This window comes from Telopea speciosissima, chromosome 3, assembly GCF_018873765.1.
Source record: "Telopea speciosissima isolate NSW1024214 ecotype Mountain lineage chromosome 3, Tspe_v1, whole genome shotgun sequence".
Classification (NCBI taxonomy): domain Eukaryota; kingdom Viridiplantae; phylum Streptophyta; class Magnoliopsida; order Proteales; family Proteaceae; genus Telopea; species Telopea speciosissima.
This window is the reverse complement of record NC_057918.1, coordinates 10,581,556-10,601,596: the sequence shown is the minus strand read 5'-3', so window position 1 is coordinate 10,601,596 and position 20,041 is coordinate 10,581,556. Positions and strand designations below refer to the sequence as shown.

The following is a 20,041-nucleotide window of genomic DNA, read 5'->3' as shown; positions in this document are numbered from 1 at the left end:
CCGTCTACTTCTCTTTTCTTTTCATTTACCGATTTACCCCTTACTCATTTTTTGTTTTTTAAAATTGAATTAAATAATTTACGTTAATCAAAATTCAAACGTTTCGCGTCAGAAGGAAACATTTAAAACAGTCGGGTCAATTTATTAGACTATAAGATAAGATAAATTATTTTTTAAAGGGGCAGTACGGTCAATTAACATTGCTACGCCCTCGCCGAAGAAGTGAAAACCTTCCTCTCTTGAACTTTATAACCCCATCAATGGTCACTCAACCAGAGAGAAGAAAATCTCCCTCTCTCTCTCCCTCTCTGTCTCTGGTTCCGTCTTCCTTCTTCTTCTTCTTCTCCTCAGGTGGACGTTTTCTTTCCCAAACTTCCAAGTGAAGTTACAATCGTTTTTCTTTCCTCAGTGCCGTTCAACTCTTAGCTTTACTTCTCGTCTTCTTCTTCTGAGTGATGGGTGTGAGCTACCCCTTCTGTGACACTTCTGATATTACTGTGATCCTTATCACAAGCTTCTTTCGCCATAAGCCGTAGAGACCAAAGTGTTTGAAGATATGATTGTTTGAGCTGTCTCAGGAATTCGTATTCAGAAGGATTGCTGGTTTGATATGGCGGGTCCGCGACCATATGGCGGTTCCAATAACATGACCGTTATGTTTCAAAACGAAGGGATTCCTTGCTCCGCAAAGTCTCTCGATGCTCTCTTGATTTCTTCCTCTTCTCCCTCTTTCCGTGGTAATCCTTCCTAATTCCCTTTATTTTCCAAAACCCGGATTTTTTTTTTTTGGTTGCTTATCTCTTTCTCTAGTCTGAGTTATAAATTTTCACCAGATATACGTGTTTTGTGTTTGCTTTTCTGTTCTTTTCTCATTGGTTTTGAGGTTTAACTGTTACTATTATAATCTGCCGTTCTACTGCAAAATTTTATCTCTGTTTCAAGAACCTCTGCAGACTAGAGTGCGTCTTTTTTCTAAAGGGTTTGCTCTTTTTTTGGGAGTTTTCGTCTAGTTTAGTTTGTTTCGAACATTTCTAATGTTTACTTGTACAATTTCGTATTTTCTGTTTGTTCGACAGGACTGCTACTGACTTGTATGTTCCTTCTGATTGTTTTCATTTACTTGTTTAATGTTTGCAATTTCCATTTTCCATTTACTATTGTGTATCTTCTCGGCAACTATCTTGGTTTCTTGGCATCTATCCCAGTTTTAGGCGTACCTAGTTTAATGGGCGACTTGGTCTGTTTATTTAGGGGATGGAATGGCTTACTTTCCTGCAAAATTGTCAAAATTCTTAGTTTGTGTAGGGAATTGACACAGAAACCTTGTCTACTTGATCACTCGGGTTTTTCCGTTGTTCTAGAATGGGTCAGTGTCTGGTTGATCTGGTTTCGCTTACACTGGAACTTAAATCTTCTTGGTGGATCAGATGGGCTGGTGCCTTGTTCAGTGGTCATGAAGGCTTTATTAGTTTCTGATTTGTCACCGGAAACCAGGGGAAAAAAGATGTAAAGGTCTATTAATGTTTGCATTTTATGGATTATAAATATACAGATGAGTTTAGGGATGAAATATACCTGAAGGTCACCTCTAGAAATTTGAAGAATTGAATAAGAATTACGCCTTTGGTTTGATGTTTGATCACATCACTCATTTATTGTTTTGGTGATTCAGGCTTAGGTTCGAGTGCCATGGTAAATTTTGAAGATGTTGGTGGAGGAAACCAACGAGACAAGTCTTTCTTCCGTTCATTTGAGCAGGAAGATAATGGTGACGAGGACTTGGATGAATGCTTTCATCAACCTGAAAAGAAGAGACGGCTTACAGCTGACCAAGTCCAGTTTCTTGAGAAAAGCTTCGAGGTGGAGAATAAGCTTGAACCAGAAAGGAAAATCCAGCTTGCAAGAGACCTTGGATTACAGCCTCGACAAGTTGCCATATGGTTTCAAAACCGGCGAGCTCGGTGGAAGACAAAGCAGTTGGAGAAAGATTATGAAGCTCTTAAAGCTAGCTACAATAGCCTCAAGGCTGACTATGACAATCTGCTCAAGGAGAATGACAAATTGAAAACTGAGGTAATTCTTATCAGGGACAGAAATTACTCTCTGAATAATGTTAAGATTTGTACATTTCTTCTAATGCTTTTCCTTTCTACAGGTTCTTTTCCTTACAGACAAGCTGCTGCTCAAAGAGAGAGAGCTTGGAAACACAGAACCCTCAGATCAGAAGGAACTGTCTGGTACACCAACCCAGAATTCCATTTCTAATCCAGCACCAGGGGAGAAAACGTCTAGTGTTACGGTTGTGTGTAAACAGGAAGATATCAGTTCAGCCAACAGTGATGTCTTTGATTCAGACAGCCCACATTATACTGATGCAGGCCACTCTTCTCTTTTGGAGCCCGCGGATTCTTCTCATGTCATCGAACCAGACCAGTCAGATCTCTCTCAGGATGAAGAAGATAACTTGAGCAAGAGCCTATTTCCTTCTGCTTACAATTTCTACAATTTCCCAAAGCTTGAAGATGGCCTTTGCTTGGACCCACCTGCAAATTCTTGTAACTACGTATTCCCAGTGGAGGATCAGGCCTTTTGGATCTGGTCTTAGTGAGTAATTACTGCTATATATGCATCTGTCATTCTCTCCTTTCTGTCAATATATATACTTAACAATAATCAAATGTATGAGCAATAAAGACCAATTAATGGGCACCCCAAACCAGGTGGTGGTGATGGCGGTGGCCTGGTGGGTGTTGTTCATTGTTGGAAATGGTGGTTTTTGATCTTTTGTAATTTGTCAATGCGGAGGGATGTCTCTTTGTGAGCTCACTAAACTTTTTTGTATGAATGTAAATTTCGTTTTGTTGTGGGAAAACTTTTAATTCTCTATGCACCTTTTTACTCATTGGTTATACTATTTCCTCAGAAAAGAAAAACAAAGAAGATATTGATTACATAATTTCAGTGAAGTGTTGTGAAATGATGAAATATTTGAAGAGGGAAAGTTGTTTTAAAGTATGGCAAAATGAAAAGTTGACCATCACTAAATTCTCTAAACTATGACAAACAAAGCATCTGTGTAAGGACTCCCAAAAAAAAATGGGAACTTTCCTAATACAATCTCAAGAAGAGAGAAATTGGAAGTGGCAAAACTTCAAACAATACATGTTTGATTCTCATAACTGTATTTTTTAGAACAATAGAATCCCATTCTGAATCATAAAAAGTTCCTCTAAGTCAACACTTTTTGAATGTTTCACTTCAACTTGGCCTTTTAACTAGCAAAGACTTTTATCCTTCATTGTTCTCATGAATATGTCTCTTACTTTATCTTTTGCATTTGGTAGGAATTTTAAATTTATACCTTGCTGTCTTCCTGTGTTCACATGATTATATATATGAGATAAAATATCATCTAAACGTGTCTTTGATGCTGTTTAAAATTTTCGTTCTTCGTTGAAATTGGTACACATTTTATAAGCAAGATTAGCCCCGGCCTATTACTAATTCTTCTTTGAAATTAGTACACATTTCAATTAAGTATTGTTTGTTGACTTATACATTGGAAAGCATTGAGGGGTTTGTATAATTTATTAACATTTGATTCCAGGACTTAATGGTGTTGGAAAGGGAATCTCTGGAACCCAAGAAATAAGAATTGGAAAGAAGCAAAGATTTCCACATATTTGTGATTTTTTTTTTGGAGTATTTTTATTGAGTCTTGCTACAAGAGGTATTTTTCATTGATTTTCTGCTATTTTACTGACTAAAATGAAAAGGGGGGGGGGGGGGGAGAATGTCTAAAAATGAATATCCAAGTGCATTCATGGCCGATTCATTCAAAAGAGGGTTGCAGAATTGGACTTAACTGGATTTGCTGTTGGCTGATTCTGCCGATTCCAATTCCAATAAGATTTCTGAAATGAATGGTGGTAATTCTTGACTTCGCTTCACCAAAAGTTGGCAAGAAAACAAACATTGCTAAAACATAGCAGTGAGAGAATCTATTCTCATACTTTCATACATACAGAACCCAACAAATCCATGTTTCTTCTTTAGGAAACTAAGAATTCAAGCCCCCCCCCATGAAATGCTTGTGCTCTACCAGCATACCTGTGGGCTGTAGTGCACTATCAAATACTGTTAAACCACATGTATAGAACTTTGAGGTTTCTATATCTGCTAATAAGCTAAAACCATCATAGCTGTCACATCTCTTATCAGATAAGAATTACAAAAAAGTGCAGATGGTGATTCAGTTTCCAGCTCTGCCACAGCAACAAAATGAACACGCAGTAGTCTTGCAGGTCCACAGCAGCATTCAACTGATCTGATGTGGTAGATCTCCAATTGGGCTCATTTGTATTTCTATTAGCCATTAATGAAGGTGATATATCCTTCAATTCATTGTATTGTATATTTACATGAACAAGTACTACATTTTCTGTTGAAACATTACTGACTTACCCTTTTGTTCTTTCATGACAAATTGACTAGTAGTGTTTGTGTCATCTCTACAGAATTGTATACACGATTTACACAATTGTGTGGGCTTGGAATAGTTCCAAAGGGAATAAAGTGATAAAGATAAAGAGCCAAGTCAATAAAACAGTTTCAAAATCAATCAATTTCAGAGCTCAAAACAGAAGCCAAATTGGAAATGATCTCTATCTATCCAAAGACTCAGAGAGAAAGGACTCTGGTGTCTGGAGTAAGTACCCTCTCCAAGTCATGTAGTGTTTGTTGGCCACGGAGAAACTGCCAAGTGTACACAGATGCTTTCTGCAAAGCCAAATTATTATTATTATTATTTATTTTTTTTGAGTTTGTCAGATATTTTTGCTCTTTTCTTTGTTTTCCGTTCTTTCCTTTCAGTTTCAGGCTTTCGTTGTTTGAACGTCATCTGCCTACCAAATACCCCTTCTTCCCATTCCTTCCCTGACAGATCACAGAAGAAGTGATAGATAAGAGAATGAGAAAGAATCCAACCGAATCCATCAGAGTCACACCATTAGATGTGCGCCACGTTAGGGGCTGGTTAAAATGGCAACGTAGCAGGAGAGGAGCGTCCACCACCACCACCACCCCCACCCAGTACCCACCTACGGTCTAGGGAGCCACTATGGAGTGGGGTCCACTCAAGGGGCCAGCAATGCAAAAACACATGGCAACGTGGCAACCTACCTATGGAAGCCTAATTATCCAAATATTTAATTTCATTGGACGATAGTCGGAGGTGGTCCCCACTTCTTGAATTTTGTGAGCATCTTTTTCATTATTTAAATTGGGTAATAAAACCTTTTGTTATCTAGCAGTGGCAGGGGGTGGGGTCAAGGGTGCTGCCAAGCTTTGGAGATAGAGAGATGAGAGATCAGGACGGATCGACGATGAATAAAGGTGGGGCCCAGAAAGAAAGGGTATGGGAACAAGATGACAGCACACAAGGGTTACAAAGCGTATGGTCAATATCACTGGCCCCACTAACCACGTGCCCTTACGTCTCTCTTGTCTCCAGATATACAACTACCCCTTCGATAAGCATCACGTTTATCAAAAATAAAAAATAAAAAATAAAAAAAATAGAGGACTATAAAATTTCGATGAAAAGGAGCCAATCCCTCCAACTTATTATTATTATTTTATTGATTTATTTATTTATTTTGGTAAAATTATTATTTTATTTTTCCACCAATCATTGTTAAAGATTTAATAATAAAAATTTCATAAAAAAATAATTTAATAATAAAAAAAGAACTATAGCATAAATATGATTGCAAAATGGGTACAGTTCTGTTGTACCAAATGGCAGGTCTAGCTAGAGTTGCCCTTCGATCTGCTGATAGATGGTGAGATCTGTCAGGCTGTGGTGTTATCTGATTATCTTGAAGCAGTAAAAAGGAAAGGGAATAAGGGATAGGCACACTGCCTGTCTGCCATTGGAGCAAAATGGGGTATTATATTGCAAGAACGTTGTTCTTTGTGCCGCAGCATTGGCTGTTCTCAGGCACATAGGGATTGGAGCAAAATGGGGTATTATATTGCAAGGACGCAGTTCTTTGTGTTGTAGCACAGGCTGTTCTCAGGCACATAGGGATTGAAGCAAAATGGGGTATTATATTGCAAGGACGCTGTTCTTTGTGCCGCAGTGCAACCTGCTCTCAGGCACATCGGGGTGGACATGTTGTCCCTTGTACAGACTGCCCATGTGCCTGGACACAGCCTGCACTGCGGCACAGAGAACATTCTCCCTATATTTGCAAGGATCATTTCAAAGAATGAAGCGAGAGATAGAGACAATACAGTACACCAACAGTGTACCTAACCTTTTCCTAAACTTTAATCTTCAATATTTTTTAAGGTTGATATATAATGCTGTCTTTATTTAGTTTAAACAATGGACTAAGTTTTCCTTACAGACCAAGGTCTTTTAATGGCATTGAGAGGGTATCTGTGCAGTATTACCAACCATTCATAAATAAAAAGGCAGAGTGGAAACCATTGATGGTTGTACGGATCCTTCATCCCATGATGGAAAACTTCCTCTTGAATAACTGTAATTGTAAGGTATAGAATACTAGTTAGCTTGTAAAACTAACTTTGAGAGAGAGAGAGAGAGTAGCGTAGTTTATAAGGGACTACAAGTCTTTTCTTTCTATGTTTTATTTAAGGGAAAAAATTCTCTGCACGGGAGTGGCTACGCCAACACTCCCATGAGTCTATCTCTCTCCTTCCTATGTGAAAAGACATCTCTGTCCCCTTATTTTAAGGAGGAGAGAGATAGACACATGTGAATGCTGGAGTAGGCCACACTCCCATACAGAAAACTGCTTCCCATAAAATAAACATTGATCTTTTTTATATTTTTAAAATGTCAGATGAGATTGAAATTGTGTGGACAAATAAACCCCAAGTTCTATTACTCACATGTTAAGTTTTTGCTTAATATAACCAGCCAAGTGTCAAATAAATTATTGAAAGATCTAGGATTATGGTAGGGTTCTAGCCAAATTGATTGAATTTTGAGTATAAAATTTGGCATATAACCAATTCAAATAATTCTCTAAATTTTCAATAGCCAGATTTGCCACCTCATCATTCCAAGTGGCATAACTAAGGTTGCTTTTGACATGCATTCTAGGAGTAGATTCTGGGTCTAGAATGATTTCTGAATCCTGTTTCTCCTCTATTTTCTTGCTTCAGATTGTGTTCTAGACCCTAATTCTGTTATGAGAATGAAGTCCAAAGACTCTTTTGTCTCAACTCTCAAAGCCTTGTTTTTTCTCCACGGAGGAAAGAAGGGTTGAGGGGTGTTCGATGTAGTGCATCGAAAAGCCCTCATTTGCTGATAGGCCAATACTGCTGAAGACCTGACCCTTACAACTGTGAAGACAAGTCTGGTTCATGCCAAAGGCTTTACTACTTTCATATTCCAAGTCACCAAGACTAGCCCAGGCTTATTTATTAGATGGGCCCAAAAGGCTTCCAGGCCTACAAAACCACCAATCCTTTGAACAGCCTTAGTGGGAGAAACTGGATTCTTTGGACAGCATGGATTGTAGGACATGTATGTATCTGCCCACAATGTAAGGCCTGCTTCGTTGGTGTAATGGTAAGAGCTTAAGTTTCCAAAAAGATATAAGTCAGCAAAAATTGTTTCAAAAAATGCACCTGAGAGACCTAACTGCACAGTACACTCCCATACCTATTAATGGACTGAGAGCATTTCCCTCTCAGAATGGTTTCTTCACACTGGAATCTGCATATATAAGTCAATTCTGATCTCATCTCCCATCTTACTCCACCTCTAGCCCCATGTCATGGCATTATGATTCATCTTTTGAAGCACAATTGCTTCTTTTTGAAATGCATGAATGATGCTAGCTAAACCTGAATAATGCTCACATAATCTGTGTTCAGTAGTACATTTTTCTCATTTTCATATAATGTTCTTCTGCAGCATATCTGCAACAATTTCTTTTGCAGGATTTGAGTTCAGATAGTAATGTTCCTCAACATATGAGAAACTGGGTCTACGTAGTAAAGGTTTCAAACCCAAGCTACTTTGGAATCATTGATACACACAAGTAATCTGGATTAGCTATGCAGGATTGCAGTTGTGTGAATATCATGAGGAAAAAGAGGTTTCCAATTCAGCAAATTTGTGTCTGCCATCCCTGTACTATTACAAAATTAAATGCAGGTACTGTTTTACCCAAAAAAATGAATCATCATGTGCTGCAGTTGTAAGAAATTGTTTCAGGCTTTAATTTGGTTGTTCACAGCCACAAAGGAAATGAATCTGGGCATCATCATGTGGAACAGAAGCCTGAACTGGCCAAATTGACCAAAACTATCCCAGCAACTTCAACTTGAACACTTAATATTGGAAGCCGACTGACATGTGCAGGTAGTATCTGGATGGAAGTGGGACCATGGATAAGTTTTTGGCCTTTCTAAACCCACCTAACAGTCTAGTTTTCTCATAGCCATAACACAACATTTGGAAGATGCCACTTTTGTTTGTGGGGGAAAGGAAGTATGAATATGATTTAGCCATTGAATCTTCTGACCATCTGATAGATATGACATGGTTTAGATCAGCCATGCGTCTATTTTCATGGTCCATCTCAGCCATATATAGCCCTCCACATATTGAACTATTTCCTTTTCATTTTTAGTGATCCAACTTTTCAAACCTTTCTTAGGCAGCCTCCAGCAGGAGCCTACATACATGGCCCGTGGAGATATCTCTTTCCCTTACAATTAAAATACTACACAATTATATGTGATACCATATCTTTGTTTTGAACTATTAATTAAAATTTTTATCCTTAATCACAAATATTAATTACAGATGAATCCTTTGTGACTCATAATTTTATATTCTTAACTTCCGACTAAACCCAATTTACCCTACCTATTCCTGCGACATTATTTGCCATATGTCCAATTACTAACCATAAGTGTGCCCTACTGCCCTCTTTTTAGAATTAGCAAGTTTTGTCACCACTTATAATCAAGAGGATTTGGCTCATCATTAATAGTTTGTCGTACTGATCGATGTATTTGACTATTGCATAAGTTGAAAAGTTTAAGATACGAACCAAACCACTTAGTGAATACATAAGGACACATAATATTCAGAATGCTTTAATGCATATGAGTTAATAATAGACTTCACAAATAACAAAAATATTCTCTATGCAGATGAGCATTTTCTAAGTCAATACAGAATAAAGAATAAAGATCATATGCAGATCCTTCTTATATTCTCCAAATCTTTCCATTAGTCTCCTAATCAAATAAATTGATTTTGTGGTTGATCTTCCAAGCATAAACCAAATTGGTTATCCAAAATATTAATTTCTTGTCTCAGGCGGGTTTCAATTACTCTCTCTCGTAATTTCATTATACAACTCAAAAGTTTTATTCCTCTATTTTGATTAACACCTTTATTTTTATAAATTGGAACCACAATGCTTCTACTCCATTCATCCAGCATTTTCTTGTGCTCATAATATTAAACAACTTAGTCAGCCAAGATATTCCATAGATTCCTAAGCTCTTCCACACCTCTATGAGAATACCATCCAGACCTAATTTTTTACCTATTTTCATCTTCTTTAAAGCTTCCTTTACTTCAGACACCCTAATTTTTCGCACATATCTAAGATTTGTGGTTTCTTGATGGTTATTACAACCTTCTAAAACATTATCACTTGTATTGTTTTCATTTGATAAGTAGTAGAAATAGTTTTTCCATCTCTCTTTAATATATCATTTTCACTTTTAATACATCTAATGTGGTTTCTTGATGGTTATTACAACCTTCTAAAACATTATCACTTGTATTGTTTTCATTTGAGAAGTTGTAGAAATAGTTTTTCCATCTGTATTTTAATTTATCATCTTCACCTTTATCCCCAATATACCGAAATTTATAGTCACCTAATTCCAACGCTTTTTTACCTTTCGTTCCATCTAGTCTCTTGTATACAAGCTACGTTAATTTTTCTTCTTTCCTTTAAATCTATCAATCTAAACTCTTTCCCGTTAAAGTTCCTATGTTCCGAGACACAAATCTAATCCTATGCTTTTGAACTAGGTTCTTTATGCGAGAACCCTTTCCTACTTGTCACCACAACCAGGCGCCAAAGCGGTGCATCGCTTACAGTGGATGCCCTAGCTAGCCATTGCTCACTATTCACTACACCCAGGTCATAGTGCATAACGTTGCTTCCGGGGAGACGCCCTAGCATAAGGTTAAAGATGTAAAGTTCCATGATCTATGTAAAAGGGTTTGGCTAATGTTTTTATGATGCCGGCTGCCGACCTGACGCACCAACCCTCCTCCTTTATCCGGGATGGGGGCCGACAGCATAAAACACTGGCAAAGTTTTCTAATCCATCCTCCATCTATTAAATCACAGTCACCAAATCTCCTTCTACTAGCACCTGATTATAACCTTGGGAAATCATTAATCCAGATTTACCTACCAACAAACCAATTCAGCTCAATTAGAGTCTTCACCTCTAATTGGACCAGAATAGGCCTCAACTATCCTACAATTCCTTCAATCGATCTTCAACACCAGACAGCCTCAGTATTTAGACTTTCTTCAGTTTCAGCTTGCATTTACCACAAAGGAAGAGTAAATTGACGCAGATTAGAGGAGTTAAAAGACCAAGGGGAAGGCCAAAGATTACATGGGAAGAAGAGGTTTGAAAAGATATGAATGGTTATGGGTTGACGACAGATATGATTCTAAACGGTGTTGGGGAAAGGCTCAGATGAGTTAAGTTGAACTTGAATTCCAACTTGAATAAGTCCAATTCTTCTGCATGAATGTTACTAGGACTGAATAAATTCAATGGGATGAGACCCTATGAGAGTAAAGGGACTTCAATCAAAAGTTTTTTTTTTCCCGCCCTTTGACATCCTCTTTTAATCTAAAACTTTTGCCGCAAAAGCTAGCAAGGCTCTATTACTATACCCCCACCTGAGTCCTACCAGATCCATCTTGATCTTGTTTTGCTGTTTGGATTAGTTGTGTGATAAAATAAACTCATCAAAACGATTTTCTTAAAACTAATCTGTCCGCCTGACCTATCACAGACTCTACAGTGAGACTGTTAGGTAACGTGGCCACATTGCCCTCTTCCATCGGAGTCACAATGTCACTTAAACTATATCCCGTAACTGAAGGGATATGGGGAGCATTTGGGAGCAATTCCGCGTTAGGGAAAGAGCCGTGGCGCTCCACCACAACGGTTCTCTTTGGACTCCTTATAAATATGGTCTAAGGAGTTGGAATCACAATCAAGGAAACATAACGCAGTGGAGCCCCAAAAGATCACTCAATCGTTGTTATTGCTCTGCTGTTTTTCTTTTCTTTTGCTTCTCTCTGTTTTCTCAACTTGCAGGTATTTGATCATCATCGGCAGCAAGCTTCCGCAACTCTAGACTGGTTCAGAGCCTTGTTCTAATGCCGCAGAGCCACCACCATCATCTGTAGAGTGTTGCTGCTCTCATCGGAAGGAACTACGCCGTTTTCTTTAAACTACCTCTGTTTAGAAGAGACAATAACCTGAAGAAGTAAAGAAGAAAGGCGTAGTCGAAAAGGGTTTTCACATCAACGTTTTTTATTCCTTTATTCAATTTTTCCAGCATTAAATATTCCTTGAACAGAACTTCATCATAATGGCCAGAAAACCCGTAGCACAAGAAATCAACCATCTAGAGAAACTTAATGGGTCGAATTATGATACATGGAACATGAAAATCAATCATATACTGATTTATGAGAAGTTGGATCATGTTCTGGAACCGAAACCTACGGTTGGTGATGATTCCACCATTGCAGTAATCAAAGCTGCGAAAAAATGGGCTGAAGATGACAAGAGAGCCCGAAGCATGATTCTCTTAAAGATGGAAGATCATGTGATGAAGGTGTTTAACAACCACAAGTCGACCAAAGCAGTGTTGGAAGCTATGAAGGCCAAATATGATGTAAAAACTGAAACACACACTCAACTATTGACTCAGAGATACAATAGTTGTAAAATGGCTGAAGGTGAGGATGTTGTGAATCACATCAACAAGATGCTCGTGATGGCTCAAGACTTGGATGATGCAGGATCGAATGTGTCAAATAACTATCAAGTATCCACGATTATCAACAGTTTGCCCCCTTCTTGGACAATGGCTCAAACTGCACTGAGATTCCTGGGGGAAAATCTCACTCTTGAGAAGCTTCCCCAACAACTGTAGTACTTCCAAGAGTGCATGGTGACTAAATCCATGAGTGGACTGCACCTAGCCCAGCCTATCCCAGCTGAGTCTGAACCTGGACAGGTGGAAGCATTGGCACATCAGCACCAGTACCGCCCTAGTACCAACCAGCTCCATCCCAACACCAATCCTAATAGGTTTAAGGGGAAGGGTAAATGGAAGCCCAAGAACTTTCAAAAGGTACGACCTAGAGCATGCCACAACTATGGAAATTTTGGCCACTTTAGGGCTAACTGCCCTAATCCTAAGAAGAATAACAAAGGAAATCCTGCACCTGGATCCTCATCCAACACTCAACAGAAAGAGTTCATTGGCACTGTTGAGTGCAATTTGTCTGGAGACCAGTATGAGGGGTGGTGGATCGACTCAGGCACAACTCGTCACATAGCAAGGACTACACGAGGACAACAAGAGATGAAGCCTCTTGCACCTGGAGACCACAAGATCTTCATGGGAAATAACTCGTATAGCAAAGTGCGAGGTGTTGCAGACTATGTGCTAGACCTTGGGAAGGCCAATTTTCGTCTTAGGGATGTAATTTATGCTCCTGACATGCGCCGGAACTTAATATCTGTACCTGCCCTTGTTAGGAAGGGTCTTGATGTGCGCTTCACAGGAGCTGAGGTTACTATTGGACGACACGGTTTCATTTTTGCTTCAGGACGTTTTGTCCCTGAGCATGATTTATTTTCGCTTTCCACTGTAGACAATGCTCATAATGTAACCACCAACGTTAATGGAAATGCATTTAGTTCTTTGATTTATATAGACGTTGCAAATGTGGTTGATTCATACATTTGGCATATGAGATTAGGACACCCTGGAATTAAAAAAAATGGAACAAATAATTAAATTGGGGTTAGTTCCTAGGTTAACCAAAATAGAATATAATGCATGTGAATATTGTTTATCTGGTAAGATGACTAAGAAACCCTTTCCAGTGGAAGTGAAAGCAAAGGAACTCCTCGGAGTGGTACACTCTGATATTTGTGGACCGCTCAATGTGGGGACCTATACTGGAAAGACTTACTTCATCACGTTTATTGATGATTTCTCCAAATATGGGTACATTTATCTACTAAGTAAGAAATCTGAAGCATTTGAATGCTTCAGACGCTATAGAACTGAAGTGCAAAATCAGTTGGGAAGAAACCTTAAGGTTTTAAGAACCGATCGTGGTGGAGAATACAACTCTAGTGAGTTTGAAATGTTTTGTGAGGAACATGGAATTATTAAACAAAAGACTATGTCTTTCACACCACAACAGAATGGCGTGGCTGAAAGATGAAATAGAACACTACTTAATGTAGTACGTTGCATGTTATCTCACTCCACTCTCTCCAAGAAGTTCTGGGGAGAGGCCATTCTCACAGCAAATTATATCTTGAATAGAATTCCCTCTAATTCTGTGGAGACTACACCTTATGAACTGTGGACAGGTAGGAAACCAAATTTAGAAAATCTAAGGAAGTGGGGATCCACAGCCCACGTACTAATACCTAAGCCATATAGAAACAAGTTGGATTCTAGAACAATCAGATGCAAGTTCATAGGTTGTCCAAAAGGCTCAAAAGGGTATAGATTTTATCACCCTGAAAAAGGGGTCATTGAGAGTTGTAATGCGGAATTTCTAGAGAAATTAGAAGAGGAACCGCAACAGGAGGATACAGAACCCCTGCATGTTATCGATGATGATTATGGTATGGACCCTCATGAGGAACAAAGATTTTTGGATCAAGGAACCCATGTTCCTGAAAATCAAGTTGATCATCAGGAACAAGACTCGGAACCTAGGGTAAGTGGGAGTAAAAGAACCAGAGCACTTCCAACCTACTTAGATGACTACTACCTTTATTTATGTGAACCATCTTGTCATACAGTTGACACGGATGCAAAAGAAGTAGTCGATCCCGTAACCTATAGCGAAGCGATAAAATCACGAGAATCAGATGAATGGTTAAATGCCATGCTGGAAGAAATTGATTCCATTACAAAGAATCAAGTGTGGGAGCTTTGTGACCTACCAAAGGGTAGAAATGTCATAGGTTGCAAATGGGTGCTTAAAAAAAAATACAAAGTTGATGGGTCTGTTGATAAATTTAAGGCCCGTTTAGTTGTAAAAGGTTACACCCAAAAGGGAGGAATAGACTACCAGGAAACTTACTCACCGGTAGCCAAATTTGCCTCTATTAGATTGATATTGGCTCTAGTTGCACATCTGGACTTAGAATTGTTTCAGATGGACGTGAAAAATGCCTTTCTAAATGGCGAGTTGGAAGAAACCATATACATGTGACAACCCAAGGGTTTTCAGGTAGTGGGACAGGAAGATAAAGTGTGTAGACTTAAAAAGTCTTTGTATGGTTTAAAACAGTCCTCACGACAGTGGTACCTGATATTCCACAAAACAATCCTTAAATTAGGATTCGTGGCTAACAAGTTGGACAATTGTGTATATATCTTGAAGAGTGAGAGTAGTTTTATCATTCTCTCCTTATATGTTGATGATATACTGTTAGCTGGAAATGATATAGAAATGTTGAATAAGACCAAGTATGAACTTAGTAGCGGATTTAAAATGAAGGATATGGGAGAAGCATCATATATCCTAGGAATTCAAATCTCTAGAGACAGGACACAACGTAAGTTGTGTTTGAGTCAGGAAAAATACTTGAGTTCTATGTTGAAAATATTCGGAATGCAGAATAGCAATCCCTCATCAACTCCAATTGTTATGGGAAAGGCTTTGTCGAAAAATGCCAATGCCCTCAAGAAGGACAGGAAAAGTTCAATGTACCTTATGCTCAGGCAATAGGTAGTTTGATGTACGCCATGTTGTGTACACGACCAGATTTGGCTTATCCAGTCGGATTGGTAAGCAAATACCAAAGTAATCCCGGTTCTGCCCATTGGGAAGCAGTGAAGAAAATTATGAAGTACATCAAAAGAACTAAACACTTGAAATTATGTTTTCAAGCGGAAAAACTTGAGGTTATTGGATACTCTGACGCTAACTTTGGAGGGGATAGAGATGACTGTAAATCCACCTCTGGACATATGTTTATATATGGAGGTGCAGCTGTTTCTTGGGGCAGCAAGAAACAGGGGTGTATTGCTAGACACACACAGGAAGCCGAGTACATTGCTTGTAGTATGGAAAGCACTCATGCCGTCTGGATTAGACGGTTCTTAATGGAATTTGGGCTGGACCTTGTAAATGGTCCAGTGGAAATATTCTGTGATAATCAAGCAGCAATAAGCTTAATACACAGTGGTGCAAATAGCTCGAAGGGAAAACACATAGAGATTCAATATCATTATATACGTGATATAGAAGAAAAAGGTGAAATTAAAGTAACCTATATACCTACGAGCGATATGGTAGCCGATCCCCTTACAAAGGGAGTTCGTGCGGAAGCTTACATCAAACATGTAAATTTGATGAGACTTAGAACAATCTAAGTCTGGAAAAGGAATTGTATGTTCCTCGTCATCACAATAAAGTTTTTTATTGTTCCTGGAAATGGGAATGGAAATTGAAATTTCATGACGGAAGTTCCTGGAAATGGGAACGTAAAGTATGGATACGGACAATATGGCCAAGTGGGAGATGTTAGGTAATGTGGCCACATTGCCCTCTTCCATCGGAGTCACAATGTCACTTAAACTATATCCCGTAATTGAAGGGATATGGGGAGCATTTGGGGGCGATTCCGCGTTAGGGAAAGAGCCGTGGCGCTCCACCACAACGGCTCTCTTTGGACTCCTTATAAATATGGTCTAAGGAGTTGGAAACAAAATCAAGGAAACATAACACAGTGGAGCCCCAAAAGATCACTCAATCGTTGTTATTGCTCTGCTGTTTTTCTTTTTTTTTGCTTCTCTCTGTTTTTCCAACTTGCAGGTATTTGATCATCATCGGCAGCAAGCTTCTGCAACTCTAGAGAGACTAGTTGATGAAATGGACATTATTGATACTTGAGTGAGAAGGGGAACTTGGGGTTGCTTCAGAACATCAACGACCTTATCAATCACTAACATTACTTCAGAAAGCCCAAAATAGCATCCTCCTCAACCGCATGAATCCACATTATTGCAGCACTAAAGCTACCTGATAACTTTTAACCAACAAAGGAACTCAAAGATTATCAAGAGATCCCATCTATATAAGATTTAAATCATGAGGTCTTTGACATCATGTTTCCTCCTTTCAAATAACTCTACATGATGAAAGTGTGTTCTGACTATGCACAACACTTTTCAATTCCTAAATTGAAATTGTCTTTGCAATTCCATTTCATAACACCTGGGACACAACTTGCAAAGAGAGATACCATAGTTTAGGTCAAACAACGTTCTTGACGCACGCAAGCATGTGACAGACAGCCCTTTCCAATACCTTGAGTGGTTGCTTAGTGCTCAGGTTTCTGAAAGAAGACAGTAAAGTGAAAACAAAATTAACCTAAAAAAAATCCCTAAAAGTAATGATTCTCTACATTAGTGCCTCTCTCCCATTCTCTCCAACTCTTCCAGAAGAGTAAAAGTTTTTAAGAAACCAATATAATGAAGGATTTGTGTTTTATGATTTCTAAATGTCTAACAAGAAATAACAAAACAAAAAAGTACCAAATGTGCATTCCAATCTACCATTATACACGTTGCTACAGAAAACTGTTTCAAGTGATTCTCTTTGATTCATTAACGTAATCATTTGTACCATAGTTCCACCAGAGACGAATAGTTCAAAGCAAGGATTACAGAATGCCTGAAGCAGGTAACCTTCTAAAGCACGGTACTTCCCTCCTCCCTTGCCCACATCAATAGGGAATATATGCAGGACCCATCCTTTACAAAGCAGCTAAAAAATAAGATAATTCTCCTCATAGGAAAATAGGACATGACAAATGCACATTACATGATATAAATTTTTTAAATAAAGGGCAAGGATTGCTACTTACAATAAATGCTCTCTAAAAGACGACCTGGTCATATAATTTCTACAGCATGAACATTAATCATCCTAAAATAACAAATAATATGAATTAAAGGTCTCAGAAGTGTCTCTAAATATGTGTCAAATATATAATACCCAATCCATACATAGGGCCATTTCTCATTCCCCTGTCAGATCTTCTACCATATAATTACCGAAAGAGGATACCGTATTTGTAATTCGTAGCTGTGAGAAAGAAATAACGCTAAAGAAAAGCTTTCAAACAACACAGTCCAAGCATCCCAAACCCACAAAACCCACAGTTTGTAAATCTAAAGATAATATCACTTTGATGCTCTAGAAAATATTTGAGTCATACATCAATTAGAATTTAGAAGCACCAAATCAGTTTGATGAACCCAGAGACTTCTTAACACTTCTCAAGAAACTCCACATGAATGTAGAAATAAAAAAGAGAACAATGCCACTAGCTAAAGCATACTTAAGACCAAGGTTTACAAGTAAGTTTACCAAAAGCCCAGCCAAGACAACCCCGCAGAAATTTGCAGAGACGGCAGACCAGAAGGGCATATCTAGTATCGAAGCTATAATGGCTCCAGTCCACGCACCAGTTCCAGGGAATGGCACTGCTACAAACAACATCAGACCGATCCATTGGAATTCTTCTACAGGGCCGGCTTTCTCTCTGGCCCTCTCGAACAGCAGGTCAAGGAACCGTGAAGCCGACGGGCTCTTCCGAGCGAGGAAAGATGCAAACCTCTTCAAGTAGAGTACAATAAAAGGAACAGGGACCATGTTCCTACAGTTCACATCACAGAGGAGCGAAGAATAAATCGAACGAATCAAACGAATAATTCGGTTATTTATGTACATTAGAGTAACACCCAAATGGGTCGAATACTCGAGTTCAAATCCGAAGAAAATAAAATCTCGAAATCGCAGATGGAGATACAGATGAAAAGAGAAGAGAGACTGACCCAATAACAGATAAGAGGGTTAGGCTAATGGGCTTGAGCTGCATCCAATAACCAACCGGGATAGCTCCGCGAAGCTCAAGTACGGGAAGAGTCGCGAGGGCGAAGACTATGGCCTGGTCGGGCCACCCCGTGTTCCGAAGCGCGCTCGCTATCCTCAATCCAGAGCTTGAGGCCCTAATAGAATCAGCGGCAGCAGCACGAGCAGGCCCACTTGCAGCGAACAAAGCGAGGGAAACAGAAGTGCACACCAAAACCCAGAATATGTACCTGATGGGACTGTGTCGTTCGGTCTCAGACAAGAAGAGGAGATCTTCAGTTTCCACTGAATCAGAAACCCCATTTGAAATCGTTGATGTGGCAGTGGAAAATCTGAAAGGAGATGATGCTGGTGAAGCACCCTGTTGCAAGAAACGAGAGAATGAGTTGAAAGATAGAAACACTGGGAAGCGCTGGACCCTGACGCAAAATTGTGGCGGCGAGATAGAACAGTGAAGTTTACTTGAGGTTTTAAGAAGGGTATTTGCAGGCGAGAAGGCTATCGCCGCTGCGTCAGAAATGGCAACCATTGGAGACGAAAATTGTGCCCTAGGCTGAAGTGGAGTGGAGGCGCATTTCAAGTTCTGGTTTTCAAACTTAAAAGTGTACTCGGACTCCAGGACCAGTCCCTCTGACTTCAGAGTTTTTTTTTTTTGTTTTTTTGGTTAGGCTCTGCCTTCGGAGTTTGGACAAAGAAAACTATTTCCAAAAGAGTGAATATTTCCCCGAGCAAGCAACACAAAGGAGCGCAAGAGAGCGCACCAATGAGGTGTGACATAACGGATTTGGGAGGACAGCAAGGTCATTTCATGTGAAAAGGAGAAAGATAAAAAGAGCACATCCTCCATGGCATCATCGCTATGCCCTGTGGATCGGGCTCCTTTCCTACAAGCCCACCGTCCAGCAGGCACCTAGTGAGACATCCAACAGCTGGGTTGATAGGCGTCAGCAGGGACGTGTGCCTGCGTGGGGCCTGGCACGCGCCCAGCATCCCAATCATTGGATGTCTCATCGGTTGGCCATTCATTTGTTTTGCACAATCCTATATTTTTTCTTGAAGATGTTTCTTATTTTTGTTTTTTCTTCTAGTTTTTGGCAAACTATGGTTTAATAGATCAAAATCAGGTTGAACTGAGTAAAACCTTAATTGTTTTTCCATGGTTGGTCTAGTACAACACAATGCATAGTTTCAGTCCAATAACCTATGCTTCCCTCAATGTAGAAGGAAGAGTATTAATATTACTGTCTACCCTTAAAGCTTTTCATTGCCTCGTATAGCTGTGAGTCCCTCCACAGCTCCACTTAATATTTTGAGCTTTTGGGTTGGATGAATACATTGTATCAGAGCATATTCCTATCCTGCCTCCTCCCATTCCATTCTGATACAGCAATACAGTGCTGTCGTTTTAATTAAGCTTTGGCCATTCAGGTGGTTTTTGCCACTGGTGTAGTAGTTATTGGTGGGTGGGGAGGTGTTCGAATGGGTGGATGATTCCAAGAAACTTTGGAAAGTAGTCATTAAAACCATCTGAGTCATATGGAAGGAGCTTTAGGGGTTCATCTTGGTTCCTCAAGATATCACTTATATGCATCCATGGACCAAACAAAACTTCCAGCAATGAGACCAAAGAGACTCTGCTTTTCCATCTCATTCAAGTTCAGATTCCACGGCAAGCCTGCAAAGTTACTTAATGAGGACTGTCCATGGGAGATAGCACTGAGTTTAAGTCAGAGAAATGCAAACAGAATCTTCACTGAAAACAGGCACTGAAAGAGAATATCATC

General features: G+C 39.3%; 2 protein-coding genes and 1 long non-coding RNA gene across 4 annotated transcripts; 2 read left to right on the top strand and 1 right to left on the bottom strand.

The window, feature by feature from the left end:
• Nucleotides 1–344: 344 nt before the first annotated feature.
• On the top strand, nt 345–2,654 carry LOC122656127 (homeobox-leucine zipper protein HAT5-like). 2 transcript variants are annotated; one of them, XM_043850577.1, is made up of 3 exons: nt 345–699; nt 1,677–2,073; nt 2,156–2,654. In XM_043850577.1, the coding sequence occupies exons 1-3, from the start codon at nt 611–613 to the stop codon at nt 2,603–2,605; spliced, it is 936 nt and encodes a 311-aa protein (XP_043706512.1). In that variant the 5' UTR covers nt 345–610; the 3' UTR covers nt 2,606–2,654. The 2 variants fall into 2 exon arrangements, with proteins under 2 accessions (XP_043706512.1, XP_043706511.1); XM_043850576.1 differs by having other exon boundaries at nt 345–737; nt 1,679–2,073.
• Nucleotides 2,655–10,919: 8,265 nt separating this feature from the next.
• Nucleotides 10,920–16,717, top strand: LOC122657118. The gene is made up of 2 exons (XR_006332216.1): nt 10,920–11,129; nt 16,238–16,717. It is a non-coding gene; the product is annotated as an uncharacterized LOC122657118 (long non-coding RNA).
• An 831-nt stretch (nt 16,718–17,548) lies between these two features.
• On the bottom strand, nt 17,549–18,888 carry LOC122657117. The gene is made up of 2 exons (XM_043851895.1): nt 18,221–18,888; nt 17,549–18,042 (listed from the first exon to the last, which is right to left on the bottom strand). Exons 1-2 carry the CDS (start codon nt 18,784–18,786, stop codon nt 17,628–17,630), a joined length of 981 nt encoding a protein of 326 aa, XP_043707830.1. The 5' UTR covers nt 18,787–18,888; the 3' UTR covers nt 17,549–17,627.
• Nucleotides 18,889–20,041: the final 1,153 nt, after the last annotated feature.

Excerpts from the sequence above, each read along its gene's own strand:
- LOC122656127 (XM_043850576.1), top strand. The coding sequence starts at position 611 with ATGGCGGGTCCGCGACCATATGGCGGTTCCAATAACATGACCGTTATG. Across the intron at positions 738-1,678 it reads CTCTTCTCCCTCTTTCCGTG|GTTCGAGTGCCATGGTAAAT; the intron begins GTAATCCTTCCT and ends ATTCAGGCTTAG. Across the intron at positions 2,074-2,155 it reads ATGACAAATTGAAAACTGAG|GTTCTTTTCCTTACAGACAA; the intron begins GTAATTCTTATC and ends TCCTTTCTACAG.
- LOC122657117 (XM_043851895.1), bottom strand. The coding sequence starts at position 18,786 with ATGGTTGCCATTTCTGACGCAGCGGCGATAGCCTTCTCGCCTGCAAAT. Across the intron at positions 18,043-18,220 it reads ACCCTCTTATCTGTTATTGG|GAACATGGTCCCTGTTCCTT; the intron begins GTCAGTCTCTCT and ends TGTGAACTGTAG.